Source organism: Ambystoma mexicanum, chromosome 1q, assembly GCF_040938575.1.
Source record: "Ambystoma mexicanum isolate Mex_15411 chromosome 1q, UKY_AmexF1_1, whole genome shotgun sequence".
NCBI lineage: Eukaryota > Metazoa > Chordata > Amphibia > Caudata > Ambystomatidae > Ambystoma > Ambystoma mexicanum.
Genome location: NC_090922.1, coordinates 429,823,256 through 429,847,321, shown reverse-complemented (window position 1 = coordinate 429,847,321; position 24,066 = coordinate 429,823,256). Strand labels below are relative to the sequence as shown.

The following is a 24,066-nucleotide window of genomic DNA, read 5'->3' as shown; positions in this document are numbered from 1 at the left end:
TGGCCTTCTCTAGATAAGGACGTGGCCTCGTATTTGGCAACATGTGCGGTGTAAACAGACTTCGGGTAAGCCCATCGGCCTGTTACAACCAATGCCCATCCCTGAAAATCCTTGGGCAGCTATATCAATGGACTTTGTTGTGGAGTTACTGCGGGTGGATGGTTTTGACACTATTTGGGTGGTGATAGACTACTTCACTAAATTTGCTTTGTTTGTACCATGTCGTGGCATTCCTAGTGCTCCTACGTTAGCCGACCTGTTTTTGAAACACATGTTCAGGTTATTCGGCTTACCTTCTGTCGTGGTCACTGATCGTGGCCCTCAATTTACATCTCGTTTTTGGAGCGCTTTGACTACTTCACTCGGGATTGACGGGAGGTATTCAAGTGCCTACCACCCCCAGACGGATGGGCAGACCGAGCGACTAAATGCCACCATGGAGCAATATCTCCGTTGTCTAACCTGCCTCTCCCAGGATACCTGGGTCTCTATGTTGGCTTTTGCTGAATTTGCCTACAACAATTCGTTACATTCAACTACCCAAGTGTCTCCGTTCTACGCTTTGTATGGCCAGCATCCTCGTTCTTTGCCACTAACTCCAGAGATACCAGTACGTAACCCGGCCACAGAGGCCTGCATTAGAGACCTGTCTGAGATCCAAGCACAGGTGAAGAAACATCTACAAGAGGCGCGCCTACGGACCAAGGCCTTTGCTGATGCTAAACGCTCACCTGCTCCGGTTTACCATCCCGGCATGCGGGTGTGGCTATCGACCCGGAATCTGCATCTTCCTGTGCGGAGGCCCTTGTTGCTGCGTTTTGTGGGTCTGTATGTAGTGCAGCGGGTTATTAATGCTGTGGCCGTCCGCTTGACCCTTCCGGCCACTTGGAAGATACACCCTGTGTTCCACGTTTCATTACTGAAACCTTGTCATCCGGATGCCCAGCTGCCCTCTCGGCCATTACCTGTTCGAGTTTGGGGCGTGGATGAGTATGAGGTATGTAAAGTGTTGGACACCAAGGTCCGTGGTGGTAAGCGGTTCTATCTCATAGACTGGAAGGGCTACGGTCCGGAGGACCGCACTTGGGAACCCGCTGTGAACGTCCATGTCCTGACCCTGGTGTCACGGTTCTGGGCTTCTCGTAGGGTGAGGGCCCCTTTGAGGGAGGAATCTGTCATGAATAAAGCTTCAAGCTTTAGAAGATTTGTGGCCCCCTGTTTCATTTGCAAGAGAAGCCGTGCTCAGATAGGTTCTGGCCCTTTAAGACGGGGACTACCAGGTGCATGGAAGTTGGCTTGGCAACACTGGCGTCCCGTCACTTCCTCATTGCCCCGCCTCCGGCGTGCTGCTAGTGGGTTCACGTGATCACTATGCGCTCACGTGATTGTTTAATAAGCGCCGCCGAGAATCACTCGGTGCTTCTGAACTTCCTAGTTTCCAGTGGCGTTACTTTGTACCTTGATTCTTGTGAACCTTCCCTCCCTTTCCCCGCCCTTCTTGGAACTGCTATCCCGTGTATCGGACTTCGGATTGTCCCTGGATTCTGCCTGTCTTCTTCATCCTTGGTGTTTGGACTTTGTTTGCTGCCTTCATCGTACTGCTTTGACCTCGGAACGTCCACGGACTTTGAACTAGCCTATGTTTGTTTGCCTTTTGGATTGCTTCTCTTACTAAGCCCCTTTGGAACTTCTTCGGATCTTGCAGGCTTTTTGGGATTGCGACAGACTTCTCTTTGAACTACCTTGGCTTACGGACACTTTTGGATTTTGGTTGTGGATTTGCCTTTGGATTTGAAACTTTGTGTGTACTTAGAACTTGAGACTGCCAGTGAGTTCTGCTTAGGCGTCCTTGTTCCGTCGAGGTAGGCTCTGGTTGGATCCCATGCATTCCTCTACGGACCATCGACTCTTCGTTGCCTCAGCTGCTCCAGTACAGCTTCCTTCACGGTAAGGGTGTATTTTGAGCATTCACTTTTGGTAATCATTAGCCTGCCAATTCCACTCGCTAGCATTTATTGTTGTATTTCCTTATCCACAGGGGTAAAACTGGTAGATTGGTTGGCACATTTCCTTGGGTTTGAGAGTTCTTACCTCAAAGGTCAGTGCTTTGTTATTTATTGCTTACACTGTATTACTGTTACGGATTGTGGTTAACTTACATCACTTTCCTTGCAGTTGCTTCCAGTCTACCTATACTCCTGTGTCGGCGCAATAGTTAGAAGAATTCTTCGGCTACACAACGAGGGCAATATTCAACCCTGACAGCTATGTGCTGGCTGGGTACCAATTCTGGAGCTGTTAGAGGGTCCCCTGGATTCAGCATCTCCCTCTGTTCCCTGGGAGATGTTTAGGGGAGGGATCTTGCTTCCCCCTTGGAAATCCTGGCCTTCCTTCTCTGTCGGAAGCTGTAAGGCAAACTGTACTTTCAGCCAGGGTCCAAATGAGTTCTTCTCATTACTCTTTGCAAAGTCTACAGATGATGTGCCAAAAGTGGGGCTCAACCCTCTTTTAAAGCCAAATGGGCCCCAGTGACTGGTGTAGGCTAAGCCTACCTTAAGAACCCAATCATGGATCCCCACCAACAATCCCCTGTATGTGTGAGGTCATAACCAGAGTGCTTTGCAAAAGGAAAGGTAAAGGTGTGAACACATGTACTAAGTCCCACTCATCTTCCCGTCTCTTGTGGCTCAAAGGGTTTCTCTAGTTAATTGAGCTCTCTGTGGTTCCTGATTAAAAGCGGCATGTCTCCCTTGAAGTGGTGGTCCAGACCAGACTCTTGGTTGCCGCCAAACCACATTCTCATACCTTCTGAATGGGTCCCCCCTGCGGGGATGAATTCTGTAAACAGTTGTCCCAGACATGACATTTCACTGCCCTGCAACATACAAGTGAAAGATACTTCTGAAAATGTTATGGAAGAGAAAGCGAAACAGGGGTTCTGGGTCTTAAATGACCATGCAGAAACTGGGTATGAAGACAAGTGATGAAGTAAACTGCAAACAGAGGAGACATGAACCAACGTTAAAGGTCACATTAAAGGAATACATTAAGTTCTGTATCTGTGTTTAATCCAAGACTGGTGCAATGAAGTTTGGCAATGGTCCGTGCCTTGAGCTGTCGTAGTAGTAGTTGACAATCACCGCCTCTTGCCTGTTTTGCTTTCTCTTGCATAACATTTTCAGAAGTAGTATCTTTCACTTGTATGTTACACCTTCTCTGCAGGGAAGTGTCACATTTCAGCTGTCCATCCCGAGTTATTCCCATTTCTTCATCATAGCTCCGTGCCATAATCTCACATATATATATCGGTCTTAAAAATGTCCTTTGTTTGCGTCTGTCAACTTACAATTGGCACACCGAGGTTAGCCTGAACTCTTTACCATTTATAAAATTTGTAGCAACAGAGAATTCTCTATCTTTATTTTCCGTCTGCACATACACTTCAGTTTTATCTATGTACCTCTGCGGACACAGATCTAACGCAATTCAAACATTCGACTTCCATATATCAGATGGAAGGGAGCTATCCACATTGTTCGACCATTGTATGTTTACATTATTCTGCAGCACAATTGGATTAGCCACGCGCACGTGATCTTCTCACGTGACGCGCCCTTTGGTCTGTTCCTTTAATACGCGGAAGCACCGAGCCGCGCATCTTCTAACAACACATACCCGGGAATAGTGTTCTACAGGCGATCGAACCCCAGTATACGCAGGTATGGACTATTTTCTGCGCAAACGCAGCACGCTAGCAAGATTAGTCGAGCCCCATATGTTTTTGCTTGTCTCAAAGACATTATAATTTACCCTTTTGTTACCTATTGCTGCGAGACCACGTCGGGGAATGACCAGTTTATCCTATGCACATGACTTATATTTCTTCAGGTAAATCTCGCAATGGAGCCACCAATTCATTTAATAACAGCCACCATTCACATTGTATTGTGACACACCCGATTCGGCTCTCTTCATAGACTTGTTCTGGTTAAACTTTGCCTTGCTGTCCAGGACATCACTGCTGGACCGCAAATTTAACAAGCGCCGCCTATTTGCATCGCTTAAACAGGCTGGGAAATCGGCATCCTTGACCATTTGTTTTGCCTCAATAACGCGGTACTATTACTACTTTTTGGGAATTTATTGGAATTTTTTGGAGTTGCCCTTTAACACCTTGGGAAAAGGGTACTTGCTCACACAATTCGTGACCATTGCATGAGATCACCGAGGTGGAAAAGGGATGGACAGTTTGAATTTTGGCACAATACTCGGTCTTTTCTTATTTGGGAATCTATCTCTGTTAGAAAATGAGCACTACATGGAGTTGGCTTTTAACTTCTGAATACCACTTCATTCTTTCACTCTAATGCTGGCTCTAGAGACTTTAAAGGACAATTCACCAAGTAGGAATTAAGGCCATGCAACATAGCTTGTATTAAACATAGCACTTTGATGTACGCCACAGTATGTGCCAAAAATGCACTGTGAGCAATATCATGGCGCTCAGCTAATTGTTTGTTTTATATGTTTTGTTCCCCTTTTATGATTGCAATATCGGACATTACATCTTTGGACCCTGACCGTCGCATGTTTGATTTCCAATGGTAACACCTTATTAAATTTCATATTGTTTATATGTTATCTTATCATTTGTTTCTTATGGTTACCACCCATATGCATTCTTTTTGCTTTCTCCTGATGGGTTCTGGCCCCATCCCTTCCTTTGTTGTCCATATTTTGATCAAAATTATTCTCCAATTTGACTTTTGTTTTTTGACTTACATGTATTACGTGCACATGTTTCTATGTGATTTTCTTTTTACATTATGAACAGTTTTGCCTTGAAAAGGACCAGTTGTTTAGGGTTGAAACATGTGCCGGCAGTTCTGTGTTATATTGAACTATAAAAAATCTTTTTCACAAAGCCTGCTGGCTGATGATGGTTTTCTTGTACAGCATGATTCGTTACAACGTTCTCTGATTTTGATATTGATTTATCTTTGTATCCACTTACTTGTGTTTGGGCTGCGCAACGTAATAGAGGTGACCGTGACACCCATGTGTTATCCATTCAATACTGCTACATTGGCAACCAGTTACTTGCAAGTGGTATATAGAAGAGCAAAGACCACAAACTTGTGGTAAGGATGAGGCCATACTGGGCTGCATAGTGAGTGTCTGAGAAAACAACAAGTTGTTCAGGGATTTCCAAAAAACCCAGTTGGAAGGCTCTGCTCTCAGGGCAGGTGGGAGGGACTTCCAATGTTTGGCTGGGATGGATGGGAAGCTGGAGCCTCCCACTTTTGTGCGTTTTACTCTGGGCTGCTAGAAGCGATTTGCATACATAGATCTGGTGGGTCATGACCACAGCGCTTTAGTGATTTTCTGAGAGAGGAAGGTGGGTGCTGTGTTGGATATGCATTTGTGAGTGATGGACATAGTCTTGAAGATAAACTGTTCGCGGCCGGGCAGCCAGTGGGCAGCTTTTCTGGCTGCAGAAATATGAGCCCATTTGGAAATGCTTAGGGCAGCTCTGAGAGCATTATTCTGGATGATCTGAAGCTTTTGGATGTTTTGAGAAGAGGCTCCTGCGAATAGGACATTACAGTAGTCTAGCCTTGCACCACTGACAGGTTGGGCTATGGTGTAGGCTGCGAAGGAGGAGATTGTATTCACTTGACGGGTTATGGGTACCGTCGATTTTGAAGGCTTGGTATTGGTGGTCGAGCTTGTTGAGCACTGTGGGAAGACCAACTAGTAACATTTCTGTTTTATCCCCATTTAGGCACAGGAGATTAGCTGCCATTCATGCTTGGATGGTGTTGTAGGCGTGGTTAAGGGTGTTTGCGTCACCTGTTTAGTTGCCTGAGAGGGGAAGGAGGATTTGTGTATCATCGGCATAGTTGGTATATGATATGATATGGCATTTATAACGTGCCTATACACAAGTGTTTCAAGGCACGACGAGGCAAGGGAGGGGAAACGGAGGGAATCGAGGATGTCACAGAGGGGCCTGGTGAAGATGTATAGTGTGGGTGAGATGCAGGATCCTTGGGGACTCCTCAAAGGATGGGTGCTGGTGTGGCATTGACAAGTAATGAAAAGTAAGCATAGAGATTGGCCACGAATCAGCCAACCGGACCCTCAGTATTGTTGGCTACTACGTAAAGTGAGTGCCTGCATTCCAAAGATCCTGATAGGCTTAGACTCAGACAATGCTCCATTGCAGGTACTAATTTAGTTGGGTAACCAATACCCAAAACTGACACAGAAGGCATCATTTAGAAAATATTCTGGAAGAATGTGGAAAGAAACTCAGAAAGAGGACACCAACTGAGGCCACAAAATCATGACGAAGGATCAGGATAGAGCACACGAAGAAATACCAAAATGTGAAATAAAACAAAGAAATTGACAACAGAGAAGCCTTAAGAGGAAATAATACTCAAACCCCTTTTCCGCATATTGCAGCAATGTTCCCCAACCTTCCCATTCTCCACAACTGCTTTACATAGATCCACTCTCTCCTGGTATCAACCTTCCTCATCCAAGATGTTTTCAGCGTGGCGCTAAATTAAATGCATTTCCCCTTTTTGTAGCCAAATTCCAAGATAAAAATCTCAATTAACTGGTTTTCAAAGATTGTCTCTTCTGGGCTGCTATGCAGAGGACTCATGGGTGTTTGTCTGTTTTTATTTTATTTATTTATTGGACATTTATAGGGCGCCTATACACAAGTGTTTCCAGGCGCTGCAAGATGAGAAGGAAGCAGGGACATGGGAATCAAGAAAAACAACAAGAACAAAGAAACGGTTTTATTGGACTTGTGACAATCATACCGTGCACATGCATGACACGGTAATAAGTGCGAGGTGGGTCGGGGGAAGAGGTAGAAGTGCAATAGTGGAAGAGCCCCACGGGTGGGGGCGGGTAAGTGCTATTCAGGCCAGGTCAGCAAGTGGCAGGGAAAAGAGGGGGAGGGGAGGAAAAGTGCAGTGGACAGGAGGGCTGGATTGGGAATCCGGGAAAGGACTACCCGGGGCAAATGCTGCCATAGGAGACTGGCAGGGACTGGTAGGGGGAGGGCTGGTCCCTGTATGACTCTGAAGGGACCAGGCCCCAGTCGCAGCGGCAGGTGGAGCATTTAGCACAGGAGGGGGAAGGGGAGAAAAGGAGAAAAGGAAGGTTGTGAGAATTTTCCGGAACGTAAGATGATCTGGCTCAAGTCTGAGGGAGGGAGACTGTTCCAGAGGGAGGTGCCAGCCGAAGAGAGGTATCTACCTTCCACTCTATGTTTGGAGAACTGTTTGACCAGCAGAGAGTTGGAGCCAGAGGATCAAAAGATTCTGGCTAGGCAGTATTTCGGAAGGCAAAGCTGGATGTAGAGAGATCCCAGTCCCCAGACAGCCTTGTGGAAAATGCAAAGGGTTTTGAATTTGTCCAGCAGTGCTTCGAAAGCAGGTGCGATCAGGTACTGGGTGGGAGAGTCAAGTTTATTTAGACAGTGGTCAATTAACAATGTACTACTTACTGTCAAGGGACAAATGAGTGCAAGTCCTACTGCACAATGATCACGTTTTGAGAGATCCTTTAGAAACAGACCAAGCCCATGTCCACACTGCGGTGCAGCACAGACATTTATAGAAAGGAATTAAAAAGAATGTATGCAACAAGTATAATTAATATTTCGCTCTCGTGCATTTCATCATCTGTCGTGTAGCATCTTTTCATGGGTGCATTCTTTGGGGGACTTTTTTCATTGTGCAGAGTCAGTTGGGTCACTTCAAAGCAGCAATCAAGTAAGAACCAAAAAACATTCAAATGGGCCAAGGCAAGAAAAAGAGGTGGGGGTGGCCCCCTCTTATTTTAAAGAAAGGACAACGTTGACTCTGCATAAAATAGAAAAAAAACACTGAAAAAGAGTACCAATGAAAAGACACAGATGACCGTTTCCATCAGAAATAAATGTAATATGTTACAACCCAACAATTAATAACACAGCATAAAGTTGGCATACAAGAAAAGTGTCTATTTTTACACATGGTACCTATTTTAGCAGGAGCACGTCCTTTCATTATCAGAGAGTCTCCATTTTCCCCTCTCTCCATTTCACTATTCACCAACACATCCTTTTTGGTTTCCTCTGCAAGTCTGGGCTCTACCTGTTCTGAATGCATTTTCTGTTCTGTGAAATAAAAACGATAGAGATTGGCAACATGATGACCCTTTAAACGGTATAAGGCATTTAATAACGATACACATCCATCCAAGATTTGTCGACCTGGAAAACTCTCCCAGCAGATGGAGAGGCAAAGCTTATATCCAAGATCAGCCCTATCCCTGCAATTCCACCTGACCCAATTCCCATCCCTCACTATCTGATATGCACGTCATCTGGTCAAAGGATTAAGAAGGGTCATCTCCGCCTCTATATAATGGCAAGTGTACGGTTTGTCAACACAAAGGCTCCCCCACTGATGATCTATCACTCAGCAAAGACTATTCAAGAAAACAGACCTGTGCTGGCTGCATGATACATGTCCCCAAGAATGATGAATTCTAGTTTGCATTCCCTCCCGCTTCCAATGCACTCGCAGGGGTGTGCAATGATCAAACATACCTCTTTTGGAAGGTCAGCAGTTTGGTAGAGTCAATCAAAGACGCACACACACACATATATATATATATATACATACACACATATATATATATATATATATTTATATATAAAAGGTTTGAGGGGGTGGGTGGGAGATAGGGAGAAGTGTTTACTACAGATCTATTAAACAACGTTGACCAAACTACAGACCACCAATGCACAGGGGAGTGGGGTGCAGAATCACTTATGTTTCCATCCACCAGGCAGGCCGATTGTTACCCTATGTGGTTCCCTCCTCGAACATATGGCCCAATTTATCGATGAGACGTTGTTCCCGTTGGTGTCAGTCCTGCCTTCATATCTACGTGATACCAAGGACTTTTTGAGTCATATCTCTGATATACCTTGGGAGGAGGGCTTAATGTTGGCAACCTTAGATGTTGTCTCCCTATATACTTCTATAGATCACACGATCGGATTGGCAGCCTGCAAATATTTTTTGGACACTCGTTCTTTGAATTATTTGGGGCACAATGATATGATTTTGGATATGCTTTTGTTTTGCTTAACTAACAATGTGTTTCTGTTTGAGGGTTCCTTCTATCACCAGGTTAGGGGCACTGCCATGGGCAGTACCTTTGCGCCATCGTATGCTAACCTTACTATGGGGTGGTGGGAGGCTACTTTCTTGTCTGAGTTACTGTTAGCATGTTTTTCCACACAAGTTATTGGTTGGTGGAGGTATATTGATGACATTTTTATTATTTGGAAGGGAAATGAGAACGAGTGGGCTTGTTTTGTGAACAGCATTAACACCAATGATGTGAATTTGAGATTCACTGAATGCCACAGTTCTACTCACATCGTGTATTTGGATGTTAATGTAAGATTGGACAATTTAGGCATCCATACTTCCCTACATAAAAAACCCACCAACACTGGTCTGCCACTCCATGCCACGAGCTGTCATCCGCTCTCCTGTAAAAACAGCATCCCCTATGGCGAATTTATTCGCTTTCGGCGCAACTGCACAGATATTGAGGAATTTGATCACTGTTGCAAGGTGGCTGCAGCCGATTTTTTACTTCAAGGGTACCAAAAAAAGATCATTGAGATGGCTTTTTTAAAAGCGCGGTCACTCTCAAGAGAAATGTTATTACATGGCTCTGCTAGTAGGAGTAAAAATAAGGACCAGGATGATCCTCGCCTCATTGTTACTTTTAATAAGGCCTCATGTGATGTCCGTAAGATTATTGTTAAACACTGGCACATCCTCAGGCTGGACAAAGATATTGGTCCTTTACTCCCCAAATGCCCCACGTTAACTTACAAACAGGCACCTTCATGAAAGGATAGGCTGGTTTCCAGCTTTTTGCCCCCGGTCCAGAAAAATTCCATCAGTACCAATTGGTTACCTGGTTTAGCTAAGGGTTTTACCAAGTGCCAAAAATGCAAAGCCTGCCCTCATGCAACTATTTGTAAATCCTTTTTACATCCTATTACGGGCATTGAATTTAAGCTGAAACATTTTATCAACTGTGAGACCCCGTTTGTGGTTTATGTTTTAGCCTGTCCCTGCCGGAAATGGTACGTGGGATCCACCACGTGTGCTCTTAAGCTCCGCATCCTACAGCATCTCAGAGCTATTAAGAACTTTGACCCCCACGTACCCCATGGCCAAACATTTTAGGCAGCAACATGACAGTGATGTCCATTTACTTACATTTTTTGCTGTCGCTCATGTACCGATTGACCCAAGGGGTGGTGATCGCATTCTAAAACTGAGACAGCTTGAAACCAGGTTTATTTTGGACTTTGATTCTAAATATCCCAACGGGCACAATGTGGATGAGGAGTTATATACTTTTGTGGGAACTTAATTATTTGAATTATTTTGTCCCTTTATGCATTTGCACAAATTTCTCCCCTTTTATTCTTCTCTTGCACAGTTTTATTTGATCTTGGTCTTTTGCTATTTGCACACTGCTTCCTGCTTTCCTCTCGTTTGGACTTATTTGTAAAAATGTTTTTTTTTTTTTGACCTGGCCTGGAATTGTTTATTGTTTTTACTCTTATTTTTTATGTCATCCAACTCTTTCCATCGTTGAGTTGGTGAATTTTGGCTGTCTTCCCTAAAAAAATTTCTTTTGTGTTTAGGGGGTCTGAAGTTAGTGAGTACATGATTATATCTGTACTGTGAAAGTTTGGTGGTCGATTTTGTTCCTCCATGGTATGATTGCTTGTACTTTTTCCATACTAAGCTCCAATATTGTGTCATGCACTTGCACTGTATGATTACTTAACCTTCTTCAACTAGGCTATGCTGCTAGAGTGACATGCCTTTGCACTTTATATAGCAGTTTCCAACATGTTTTTATTCTAAAGGTTGTATTCATTGATTGTTAAATCCTCAATGAATAATGCACTTGCACTTTATGATTACTTAACCTTTTCAGATTAGGTTATGCTGCTAGAGTGATATGTTTACAATCTATTGCACTTGCACTTTAAATTGCAGCTTGCTACATGTTTCATTACTGAGCATGCATTCACTGACTGTTCTTAAATCCCCCATGAATTGTTTGTGCCTACCTTGTTGATTAGGCTACATGGTTAATGTGTTACGTTTATGGTCCAATGCACTAGCACTTTATATTGCAGTTTGCTATATGGTTTTATCGTGCAAGTTACATATAGGTTTGTCCAAGCTGTTTTCTACTCTGGGAGCATATATTACATACTGCCATGGCTAGCGAAGATATGCACTTGCATTTCATCTTTACACATTTATGTATTTAGACTTGCCTGCCACTGGCATGATTAGCTTTTACGCGCTTATAGTAAAATATTTGTACCCTGTCACAGCTACGGACTTTTTATTAATTCTAATTTTTGCTCATGTGTACTAATTCTTGTACAGCAACGTGTTTTGACATCCACTGCATTGTCTGACTTGTCTTTTTATCAACTTTTCGTTTCAGCATTTATAGTGTGGGATTTTAATATGCTCTGTATTTTACTGTTGTATCTAAACTTGCACTCTCCATGGTTAAAGCAGCTTCTTGACCACACTCTAAAATGGCCGCTATGGTTTCATGCAAGGTTGTGAGCTTAGGTTGGTTGGCAACATGGAAGAAGGACCAGTTTACAATATTAACTTTCATTTTCAACACGTCCTCCTAACGTGATCAAGCGCTCAGGGAAGCGCGAAACGCGTCGTTAAGGACACTGCCTAGGCGTCCTGTATTGCTTGCTGTGTGGTTTTGCCATTTATTTTGTATTTTTTACCATTCATTAAACTCGACTTTTCCACTTATCTGGATTCGAGTTTTTTTTCATTTGTTGGGATTCACTGACCTCCTGCATGGAGTGCAGGTTTTTTCTATCCTCCATGTGTTTATATATATATATATATATATATATATATATATATATATTCATTTATATATAAAAGGTTTGAGGGGGTGGGAGATAGGGAGAAGTGTTTACTACAGATCTATTAAACAACGTTGACCAAACTACAGACCACCAATGCACAGGGGAGTGGGGCGCAGAATCACTTATGTTTCCTCCAGGCTGTGAGGAAACCTGTAAATCACGCAACCATCATTGAGGTCGGAATTTGTAATGGACTTTAATTAGGAAAAAAGCCACTGGTAACACAGTTTGCATTACTGTATCCCTCTACACCAGGGTTGTCCAAATCCAAGCCTCGAGGGCCGGAAACATGCCCTTCGTTAATATTCATGAGATAAATTAGCATACAGTGATTCTGAATGGATGCACATGTTTCCCGAGGAACATTAACAAAAGATATCCTGAAAACCTGTCAAGATTCCAGCCCTCAAGGCCTGGAGTTGGGACAACTCTGCCCTACACTATAGACTGTGTGTCACATCATACAAGCAGGATAGATTAGGTCCTTTTCTCTTATGATTATCCATTAAAGGAAAGATTCTGAGCAAAACCAGTTGCATCAGGTGGCCTCTGGCCAGTGAAGAGGCTTGACAACTCATGCAAGTGCCGCTGATGATGTCCTTTTGACTAATTAATGTTCCTTTTGTCTAATGAATGTTAAACAGAGAATAGGACATCAGAATAAATGCATGCATGAGTTGGCAAATGGCGGTATAACTGTGGTGAGGGGGAACATGGTGGAAGCAATACAGATAAAGTAACTCCCCAGTATAAAGTCTGATTCCTTCCAGCAAAAAGTCACACGCGTTGGCAAGGTGATATTACCCCGTTACTACAACAGGGACATCAGTCCTATGGATTGATTACATGCAAATACGGCCCAGATTTGAAAAAGGCTCAGCAGACCCGAAACATGTTATCGTACATAGGCATCTTTTTCAATGTGTGATTATGCAATATTATTAAATAATACACACATTTTGATGGCGCAGAGTCCTGCATTCTCTTCTTTTTTACACAATACAGATAAAGCTTTATCTGTAAAAGTCATCTCCTCCTCTCTCGAAAAACATTGGCTTTTACTCACACTGTCCACTTTCATACTCTGTAGCTATACGCCCTTTTCTAGAACAGTAGCACAAGACTGAAGACAAGGCACGCCCAGAGATGCAAGTCCCCAGAAAGGCATCAGGACAGAACATGCAGCACTCAGAAAGGAATGAAGCAGAGTGCACCAAGGAAATGAGCACCATGCAGGGAAGCACCAATGGTAAACAATGGAAAAGAAATGCACAGTACTCTGCCACTTACTGAGTTGGAAGTCGGGGTTTGCCAAAATGGGTAATGAAATCCTGAACTAGAATATGTGAGGCATGTACCAACAGAAATAACCTGTCATCAGGTTGACCGTGTACTATTTATTTGTTTTGTGAAATGGCAATATGGTAGCCACGTGGAGGGGTATATACATGATTTACAGGGGAAATGATATGAAAGGATTAAATATGAAGTTCGAATGGATTTTGTCCTCCCATGGATTTTGTCCTCCCACGTATTCCTCATTTTATGATATTCGTATCTCGCCAGCTTCGCTGCATTGGACGGTCGTGGCATCAATGTCCCTTGACGGGCTCCGTACCGTGTCGGCGTCACCATCAGTATAAGTAGCTTGTGCCGTGACCGTTGCCTTCAGTTCTGTTTTTGCGATTGCTTCTCTCTTGAGTTGACGGCGCGCTTTGAAATTTTCTCAGAGATAAAGTTGTCTTCTTCTACCCCTTCTACTCCCAAAAAGGGGTTAAAAAAATGTATTGACTGTGGATCGGAAATGTCGATTAAAGACCCTCACCGCGTTTGTCTTTGGTGCCTGGGTTCGGACCATCGAACCAGAGACTGTGGCTCCTGTCAGTCGATGACAGAGAAGGCTCTTCGTGAGAGAAAATGTAAACTGCCGGTGGGGTGGGAAGCTTCCAAGGCCTCTTCAAAGGCCTCGTCAAAAAACATAAAAAGTCAGACGAATCAAAAGATTCAGGTCGGCATAAACATTCGAAGAGGTCTCGGTCACGTAGTAGATCGAGACATTCTTCATCTTCTTCAAAGAAGAAGATGAAGAGGAGACATTGATCTCCCTCCTCTTCCTCCCTCCTCTTCCTCTGATACGTCTACCAAATTGGTAAGATGTCCGACTAAGTTGGATTCCCCAAGGAAATGGGATGAATTTAGAAGGCAGGTGAAGGTCTTTGAGAATGCGGCCTTGACCCCCTCAAAGAAACCTCGAAAGCGCCAGACCCCGGTCACTCCGTTGGACGACACAGGAGAGTCAGAAACTACAGTGGAAAGATCCAGTCGTAATGGTGAACCTTGAAAAAATCTCGACCTCGACGTCAAATCGTCGAAGGTTCTTCAAGAATCAAGTGATTCCCTGACACCGACGAAGAAACATAATTTGTCGAAGCCCTCGACGACTTAGTCGACGCCATCGAAGCCGAAGGAGTTTTTGACACCTTCTTCGAAGACGTCATGGATGCCTTCGAAGACTCCTTCGATTCCTTCGAGGCAAATTGAGACACAGGAAAGGAGATTTACGCCTTTACCTAAATCAGACTTTTTTAAGTCTAGGTCTTCTATCTTTGAGGAGAAGAGTGCCTCAGAAGAAGATGTTTCTCCTTTTGGGGTACAGTTTGGTACCAGAGGGGTGCCAGAGGAATGAATCGATCCAGAATCGAAAATGAGAGACCTGTGCGACACCCTTCACTCTGCTAGTGGCATTAATACGTCACCAGAGCTAGAATTTACAAAACCTGACCATGCAGAACATGCAGATTCAGGGTACAGGAGTTTGATAAATAGGATTGTTGAATACATGGGCTGGGGTAGATCCTCACCCACATTTGATCAGGATGATATGACTGATATCCTGGACCAGGGCCCCCAGAAGGACCCAGTTCTCCCCTTCCATAGGACACTATAGAGGACAGTTGAAAAAAACTGGGAGGCTCCTGAGACTGCTTCTGCAGTTAACAGTAATTTTCCTAAGAAATACCGAGCTTCTAGTAGTGACCCTGATTACTTAAAGAGGCATCCCACGCCTGAAAGTCTGGTTATTCAGGCAGCAACTTCGTCAAGACAAACAGCCTATCCATCTATCCCCCCAGGATAGAGAGGATAAGAAGGTGGATGCTTGGGCCCGTAAGGTCTTTACCTTGGGTAGCATGGCTCTCAAGTCAGCAAATGTCACCTGTACCATGGCCAGGTTCACCCATACCCTGTGGGACTGCATCACGGGGGCGGCTGATCATATTCCGGAAGGCGAGGAAAGGGAAGGCTTCCTGAATATTATATAAGATGGCAAGGAGGCAATGGGGGAATGTCTCCAATCTGGACTGGATACTGATGATAGCATCAGCAGATCCATGGCTGCAAGCACAGTGCTACGTAGATTTGCGTGGTTGAGGAAGTCGGGTTTGCACCTGATGTGCAGGCTAGGCTACTCAACATGCCTTTTGATGGCTTGAGGCTGTTTGGCAGTAAAGCTGATGAAAGCTTAGAAAAACTGCAGACCTCCAAAGTGGCAGCTAAATCTCTTAGCGCCTCTATGCAACAGCCTCACAAACCTTATTCTGGCTCATCTTCCTGGGGAGGTTGTTCTTTTCAATACTACTCCTCTTTTGGTAGAGGAAGAGGACAGGCCATAAAAGAGGTAAAAGAAATGTCCCTCGTGGTGGACGAGGAAAAGGTGCAAAACTAGCCTCAGGAACGGCATCTTTGCCCTCAGCCACTCATGTAGCCTCCTCCAAGTCACTCTGAGGCCTTATCACTGAAGGCCCTGGTGGGAGGCAGAATCTCACAGCATCTGAAAGAATGGCGGGGCATTACTTCAAATACTTGGGCACTGGGGACAATAGCTCAAGGTTACTGCCTTCCCTTCCTAAAAAGGCCTCAGGCCCATCCAACTGGAGCCAATTTCAGATCCCCTCCTTGTGCAGGAAATGTTAACCCTGCTAGAGAAAAGTGCAATAGAACATGTACCTGTAGCGGAGAGGAACAAGGGTTGGTATTCCCCATACTTTCTCATCCCAAAGAAGGACTGAGGATTGAGACCCATCTTGGACTTAAGAAACTTGAACAAGTTGCTCAGGAAGGACAAGTTCAAGATGGTAACCCTTTCTCAGATCCTTCAGGCTCTCCAACTCCAAGACTGGTTGGTATCATTGGACCTTCAGGATGCTTACTTTCATGTGCCAATCCATCTCAAGCACAGAAAGTACCTGAGGTTCGCGGTTCTCACTATTAGTTTCGAATTCTGCTATTCGGGCTGATCTCCGCCCGAGGGTTTTCACCAAACTGATGGCGGTTGTGGCATCGAGTCTCAGGAGAGGGGGGAATTCACGTCTACCCCTACCTGGACGATTGGTTGATCAGAGCGTGTTCTCCCGAACAAGCTCAGGAACATCTGTCAATCACCTGTCACTCCTTTCACAAACTGGGCTTCTCCCTCAATTTCATGAAGGCCCACATGATACCATCCCAAAAGCTCCAGTTTATCGGAGCAGTCCTGGATACTTCCTCGGGCAAAGCCTCGCCTCCAGAGGTGAGAGCTCTCCACATTCTGCAGGTGGTAACAAAGTTCCAAAATGCCCAACATCTTCCGGCCTTCGATTTTCTGAGGTTGCTCGGTCTCATGGCATCCTGCATCTTTCTCGTGCCAGAGGCCCGATTGAGGATGAGATCCCTTCAATGGGCTCTCAGGACTCAGTGGTCCCAATTCTCTGGGAATACGTTGGATCTTCTGCAAGTTCTAGGCACAGTTGCTCAAGACCTTCTTTGGTGGGCTTGCAATGACAACATTCAAGGGAGAATCTTTTTGGCAACCATGGCTGGAGATAACTGTACTGACGGACGCCTCACTCAGTGGTGGGGAGCCCACACCAACGATCTTGACTATAAGCGGTCGTTGGTCTCCATCGGAGTCCAAACTACACATCAACCTGTTGGCGCTGACGGCAATCAGACTAGTGGTGAAGGCCTTCCTGCCCTCTGTACAAGGAAAGAATGTCTTGATAGTAATGGACAACACGGTGGCCATGTACTACCTCAATAACAGAGGAGGAGTAGGGTCACTACCACTGTGCAGTGAGGCAATGCAGCTCTGGTTCTGGGCAATACGAGAAGAAATCAGCAGTTCACCTAGCCGGAGAGCAGAACACAGGGGCAGGCGCTTTGAGCAGGCAGAACACAGTGTCCCACGAGTGGGAACTAGCTCAGGATGTCCTTTGAGAGATCTTCACCCTTTGGGGAACCCCATCAAGTGGGTCTGTTCGCAACCAGGGTCAATCGGAAGTGAGAACAGTACTGCTCAAGGGAATTTCCTCCGAGAGGAGCTCTAGGAGACGTCATCGTGGTGGACTGGGATTTTCCACTTCTGTACGCGTTTCCGCCAGTCCCGTGATTCCTCACGTAATCAGGAGGTTGAGAAAGTTCAGGAGAACCATGATCCTAATTGCCACGGATTGGGCCAGGAGGGCGAGGTAGCCGGACCTTCTGGACATGTCCATCTGCCCTCCAATACGTCTTCCGCAAAGAGAGGATCTTCTCTCGCAAGAGGAAGGTTGGGTTCTCCATCCAGAGGTCAAGACCCTCAACCTTCATGCATGGTTTCTGAGAGGTTGAGATACAAGGATTGGGATCTTCCGGATGACATAATGGAAATTTTGCTTTCGGCCAGAAGGCCAGCAACTAAATCCCTGTACCGGTGTCGTTGAAATAAATTCTGTATCTGGTGCAGGGATAAGGATGTGGACACTTTTCAATGTGGCACCCCAATAGTGCTTTCTTTCCTATTGCATGTAGCCAATCGGGGGCTCCATATCAGAACAATTAAAGGATATCTGGCTGCGCTGTCCATTTTCAAGCGCTCCTCGGAAGAGGTTTCATAGTTCAAAATTCCGATAAACATTCAAATCCTGAAAGGGCTCACCAATGTGTACCCTCCAGTCCCTTTCCATGTCCCGACTTGGGATTTAAATATTGTACTTAAGTTCCTAACTTGTATACCTTTTGATCCTCTGCATTCCTGTCCCTTGAAGCTTCTAATATTAAAAACTGTCCTTCTTGTGGCCTTAACATCAGCCCGCAGGGTTAGTGAGTGGCAGGCTCTCTCATACAAACCTCCGTACACTACTTTTCACAAAGACAAAGTGGTACTTTAGGTTAAACCTTCTTTCTTACCAAAATTGTTTCTGACTGTCACTTATCACAAAAAATCATACCACCAACATTCTACTCTCCTCCTCATTTGGGCAAAGAAGAGAAGAGGTTTCATAGACTGGACCCAAAAAGGGCTCTCAGTTTTTATATATCAAGAATGTCAAAATTGCTTCAGGATGACCAACTTTTTGTGGGTTATACTGGCCATAAATTGGGATTAGCAGTGACAAAACAAACCATATCCCACTGGATCATTTTGGCTATAGTTGAGTGCTACAGATTGGCCGGAAAGGACCAGCCGGATGGGCTTCAAGCCCATTCCACTAGGGGTATGGCTACTTCTGCGGCTCTGAAGAGGGGAGTCCCTGCAGCGGATATTTGTTCAGCTGCAACACGGGCATCAATGCATACCTTCATCAAGCATTACTGCTTAGATGCTTCTTCTTCCAATGAAGGTTTATTTGCCAAGACAGTACTCCATTCCGTCCATGAGAAAAATAATTAGTACTCCCACCTCCAAAATTACCACTTCTATGGGAGTCTATCATAAGATGAGGAATACGTGGGAGGACACAATCCATTCGAAGAAAAAGTTACTTACCAACTGTAACGTTCGTTCGACTGGATGTTCCTCCCACATATTCCTCATCGCCACTCCCGTGCTACCCCGCAGTACAGTTTACATTAGTTACACTTCTCTCTCACAACAAGTTTTTCAGTCATGAGGCACGCCTGGGTGTTCCTCGAATATTTCCTCAAAAAAACAGAACTGAAGCCAACGGGCACGGCACGAGCTACTTATACTGATGGTGACGTTGACACGGTACGGAGCCCGTCGAGGGACATCAACGCCACGACTTCGTGCACAGCGCCCTGTAGGGGAGGAATGGCCACGAGGCCCTCCTCACCTACAGCTCCCTCCCCAGGTGAGGACCATGGATCGATGGGCGCACCCTCATGCCACCCGGGCCCAGGTGGAGGAGGGTTCACCCGCCGACGACATTGCCCACACGCACCCTGTCTTTGCATTTACCGAAAAATTAAGTCAGGCCTAGACGCCATCTTGCACAGCAAACATGGTGTGAGTTCAGCACACTGTAACGAGGCCCCCACCTTTGGAGGGCCTTTCATGCATCTCTGCCGCCTCAGCAGCCCTGGCAGATCCGCTGCGAGCGCGTTCCCATGAGAAAGTCGGAGATGAGCTAAACCCGAGATGCCAACCCGGCAACATTATATTAGTAACAATGTGATATTGCACCCCGTATGACCCGGACCGCAAGGCCGGGGCAACGGAAAAAAAAGCTGAAGCATCACTATCTGAAGAAGGTAGAAAATAATTCAAGTATTGGTATTAAGGAACTACCTCTGTTTAAAATGTGAATGAACCATAAAAATGTAATGTTATATGATATCCCTCCAGGTCTGGACTAATGCTGCTATAACCACGGAGAAAGATGTTGACCAAACGTGTAACCTCTATTTGTAAAAGTGTTTTTCAATAGTATGTAGAAACTTGAACTCATATATGTTTTGGATCACCCAAAGCGGCGAGCATCAATCTCTGTAGGCCATAACCTAGATATCCCTCGTATAACGTCTAATGTACATACAATACGCACACAATGTAGTGAACATAATGTTAGGTAATGAAAAGGTACTGGAACCGACTATATTAAAGAAATGTGTAACGAAATTGAAATGTGTATCTATATATGTGTCTGAATAACGTTAAAATAAGGCAGAACAGTACAAAACTCCTGCCTTCACTGATCAGCAACGCACGAGGAAAATACCTTTGTGAGTATATGCAAGGTCATTCCCTCTCCCACCCCACCAAGCCTGCCAGATAAAAAAAGCTAAGACTTGTGCCGCGCTCCCTCACCTCCCCCAACCAAGCTGGCGTCACTTCAGAGAGTCAGAGGCCCCGGCGCCGCAACCAAGGCCACAGCCCGCCACCTGTGTTATTTACAGCACGGTAATAAACCCACCGATGAACCCACTGATCTACCAGCACCCCTCATAAATCCCACGAACCCCCCAAGAATCCTGACCCCGTGTAAGGACGACCCCCATCATTGGGACAAGACACAGAGACCCATCTATATAATAACTCCTAACGCAGCAGACAGACATGTATCACTCGGCCTAGGTCCCAGAGCCCCGTCCCGTGACCTAAAATACCGGTCAATAGGACACAGGTAAATCTCACCCCAACCGACAACCACCAGACCTCTCACGAGGTGCATTCCTCATGTGTTGTGTTTATTTTATAAGATAAGCTGGTGAAGCGATTTATTAATGAACGTAAATGTCATTTTCTGAATAACTGTAGTGTGCATGGCCTAGGGCAAATGAGACAGGAAAGGTATTCGTCATTGTCACAGGCTGCCCCAGCACATCAACACCGTACGGATGACCTCAAGCCGGCCTGCCAGGCCCAACCCAACCCACGAGGCTGACCAGTGACGTCGTCCCGCCAAGACCAACCCCGCGGCAGCAACACCTATAGTTAGTCGACACCACCCAATCCCAATTGACTTGTGCCCCCTATAGTGTTTAGGTGTTGATGACGTTTTTTGTATTAGAAATACGCCTGTCTTTGCTATTGTCAGGCAGAGCGCTCTCGTAGGTTGCAGAGTTCTTTGCATGCCTTATCCTTGGATAAACTCCCACTTACGCTCACCCGCACTCTGTCCTGGTCTTATTCCCACTACGGGAGAGTCCCTTATTGTCTCTCATTGCGGGGAGGATCGTGCTGAATTGGGGGCGCTTCCTTTCAGTGGTGACCCCGATAGCGTGATATCTCCAAACTATTTTTCCTAACTCCTTCTTAAACGACCCCCTTGTGGCACGAGAATCTCCGGTCGAGAAGGGATACGCACGGTGAGCCGTCTCCGGGAGGCCGCCCGCCAACGGCGACCGGCACAATAAGAAGTGCGCACTCAATGAGAAAGGGTACGGGATCCCGATTGGAAAAAAATCCCCTTTGAGTGCCGCTCGCCGGAGCCAGGGGCTGACCGTTGAGTTACCGGTGAAGCCGCCTGGACGGACCCAGTTTCGGAGAGTATCGGTTCAAGACGGGCACGTGAGTACCGAGTGCGAGTGATCGTTAAGGGGAAAAAGAAAGGGAATTGGGAATAAAAGAACGGGGACAGGTAGAGGAGAAGAATATCGGGGGTCTACTACAGACGGGTCTTGAAACTTTCTTTATTCTTTCTTTTGCATATGGCCATTAGGAGTAAGAAATAAGTGACGTGGTAGAAGTGACGGAAACCTAGCTCCGAGAGGGGGTGGAAGGCGGCGCCGCATAGTGCTATCTAGACTAGTACTGGGAATATACGAAGAAGTGAGAAATAAGTTATTGGTGTCTAGCAAAAGGAGACACCGGAAATATTTTTAGTGATTGTGCTCTCTCTCTCTATTTCTTCTTTTTCCATTTCCACGGGGTAGGGGGCGAAAATGAGAAGGGTATAAAGAAGTTAGAACATCTTAAAAGGTGGGGACTCAGCAGTGGCACGTACAGACGTGTACACAGTAACCGTAGCAGGAAAACAGGGACAGCTGGCTAGGGAGGAAAGGGAGGAGAAAGACAAAAGAGTGAGTGGAAAGCATTGTGAAGGGTGCGCGCACCGTACGAGTGTGAGAGACGAACGGGTGGCCGCGAGGTGGTGTCAGAGAGTGTGGCCATAACCAGTACTTGATCAATTACAAGTGAGCTCACATAAGAGTGCCTGGGAATGGGAAGGAGATGAGATATGGTGAGTGAGAAGAGATTTGTGCAGTGAATAACGGTGGGTGATAATTTTAAGAGGTCCGCTCTTGTCTGTGCCATAAAGGAATACATACGCATATTTACAGCTGATAAAAAGCAACGAAAGCGAACGTGGTAGCGCTAGCGATTTAAAGGATGGGGGCTGAAACTCCCTTGTCACACATTTGCAAGAGCTTGCCGGGATATGCTGAACGCATAAATAAATATCATGATCAATGGTTAACAGAATTGAAAGGGGAGGGGTTGCCCCAGATTTGGCCAGAAGGAGGGTCTTTTGACAAAAGCGTTCTTGATATGGTATGTACATGTATTCGCCTCAAGTATAAGGGAAAAAAATGGCAGAACAGGAAGGAGATATTAGATCTTTGGAGATTGTTTGAGGAAGTACCCCCACCCAAAGCTCCAGCTCCAAATATTGATTTACCCTCCACCACAGACAATCCACTAATGATCCCGCGAGAGGAAAAGGAGCAGTTAAGTACAGAACAGCCTGCGGAAGTGGTTATGTTGTACCCAATATTACCTAAACCAGCCCCTGCAGCAGGATATAGTGACCCGATTTATGTGCCTCCCCCTTCAACCAGTACGCCACAAAGACCAACTGCACCCCCACCATACGAAAACACCAGAGAGCGCACCCAGGGAGGCACACAGAGAGTGGACATAGAGAAGTTAACGAGTGACTTAGAGTCGAGGCTTACAGTGGCACGAGATGAGCTCTCAAGAATAAAAGACATATGTGAACGCACAGCATGCGCCCCCACACAATCTGGACGCACGTCTAGAGCGTCGAGCGAAAGCAGACAAATTGAGGAAGGATGGAAAAAGGGGGAAATACTGTTCAGAATTGAGGAAGAACCGACCAGGATAATAGAAGTAGGGACAGCAGAAGGAAGCATTGGTGATGTCTCGCGAGAGAGAGGGATCAGAGAGGATTTGTTATGTGATGTCAGAGGAGGGGGGGATGAGAGTGATAGATTGAGCATGGCAGTAGGAGGAGAAGGCGAGGAGCTAGATGGGGCATGTTCACTGGGGACTATAGAAGATGAATGGATAGGACGACTAAGAAATAGGGTGGGGAAGATGGCGTCATTAGAGTCAACAGTGACTAAGGAAAAGGAAGCTGCAACGGCAAAAGGGAAATTACAACTCCCATTACTCCACAGGGGAGGTGGGAGGCCGAACTATATACCGTGGGCTCAGATGGACAAGGCTAACTTAATGAAATTACTACCACAGCTGTCAGGAGGGGCAAGCAAGTGGATATATGCATTTGAGAAACATACCGCGGGTATACCGCTGGCGGTAGGCGATGTGAAAAGCCTACTAGTGTCCGCAGTAGGGGATCAGGCAGACAGAGTGTGGGCTAAAGCGGGTTTTCCAGCTGTAACTTTAGAGTGTGATCGCCATGATGGGGCTTCTTTTAACACCGTGCGAGCAAGGGTGTGGGACGCACTGCGGGAAACCTTCCCAGATACCCCTGATTTGCAGTCAGTAATGCAATGTACCATGAATGACGGGGAGGACGCTATGGATTACATTCTCCGGGTGCAGGAGATGTGGAGAGCGGAAACGGGTACGCCCTGGCACCAATCCACGTCTCTATTTTACTTCATCATTAAGAGAGGGCTCCCAAAGGAAGTGCAAAAGGCACTAGATAAAATAGCAGGTGTTGAAGCGAAAGGCTGGCCGGAGATCCAAAGCATAATAGTACACCATTGTAAACGGATCAAAGAAAGAGAGAGGGAAGTAGCACAGAAAAGGTTGGCGGATGAGGCGAAGTTGGTGCAATCAAAATTGGTGAAGGTCGCAGCAGCGGTAGCGGGACTCCCACTCATACGGGAGGGAGAGGAAGGAGAGGAGGGGCAAATAGCAATACAAGGAAGAATAGCAGCGAATTGGGCAGGACAAGGGCAACGACAGTGGACAGAGCAGGAGCAGAACGGAGGTCCAACGTGGCAAGAGTGGGCCCCAAGAGGAGGAAGAGGTGGGTACAGGGGTCGAAGAGGAGGACAAGGGTATGGAGGAATGGGAGGAAATGGGTGGCAGGGTCCCAGAGGTCCACAGGGGAGCT

At 45.8% G+C, this 24,066-nt stretch overlaps 1 protein-coding gene across 4 annotated transcripts in view; it reads right to left on the bottom strand.

The window, feature by feature from the left end:
* The window catches only part of DNAAF1 (dynein axonemal assembly factor 1), a 1,258,717-nt gene that overhangs the window by 946,475 nt on the left and 288,176 nt on the right, over nucleotides 1-24,066 (bottom strand). For all 4 annotated transcript variants that reach the window (XM_069639748.1, XM_069639762.1, XM_069639771.1 and 1 more), the window contains one exon: nucleotides 8,048-8,185. In XM_069639748.1, coding sequence (XP_069495849.1) covers nucleotides 8,048-8,185 — 138 coding nt within the window. The remainder of the gene's footprint in view (nucleotides 1-8,047; nucleotides 8,186-24,066) is intronic.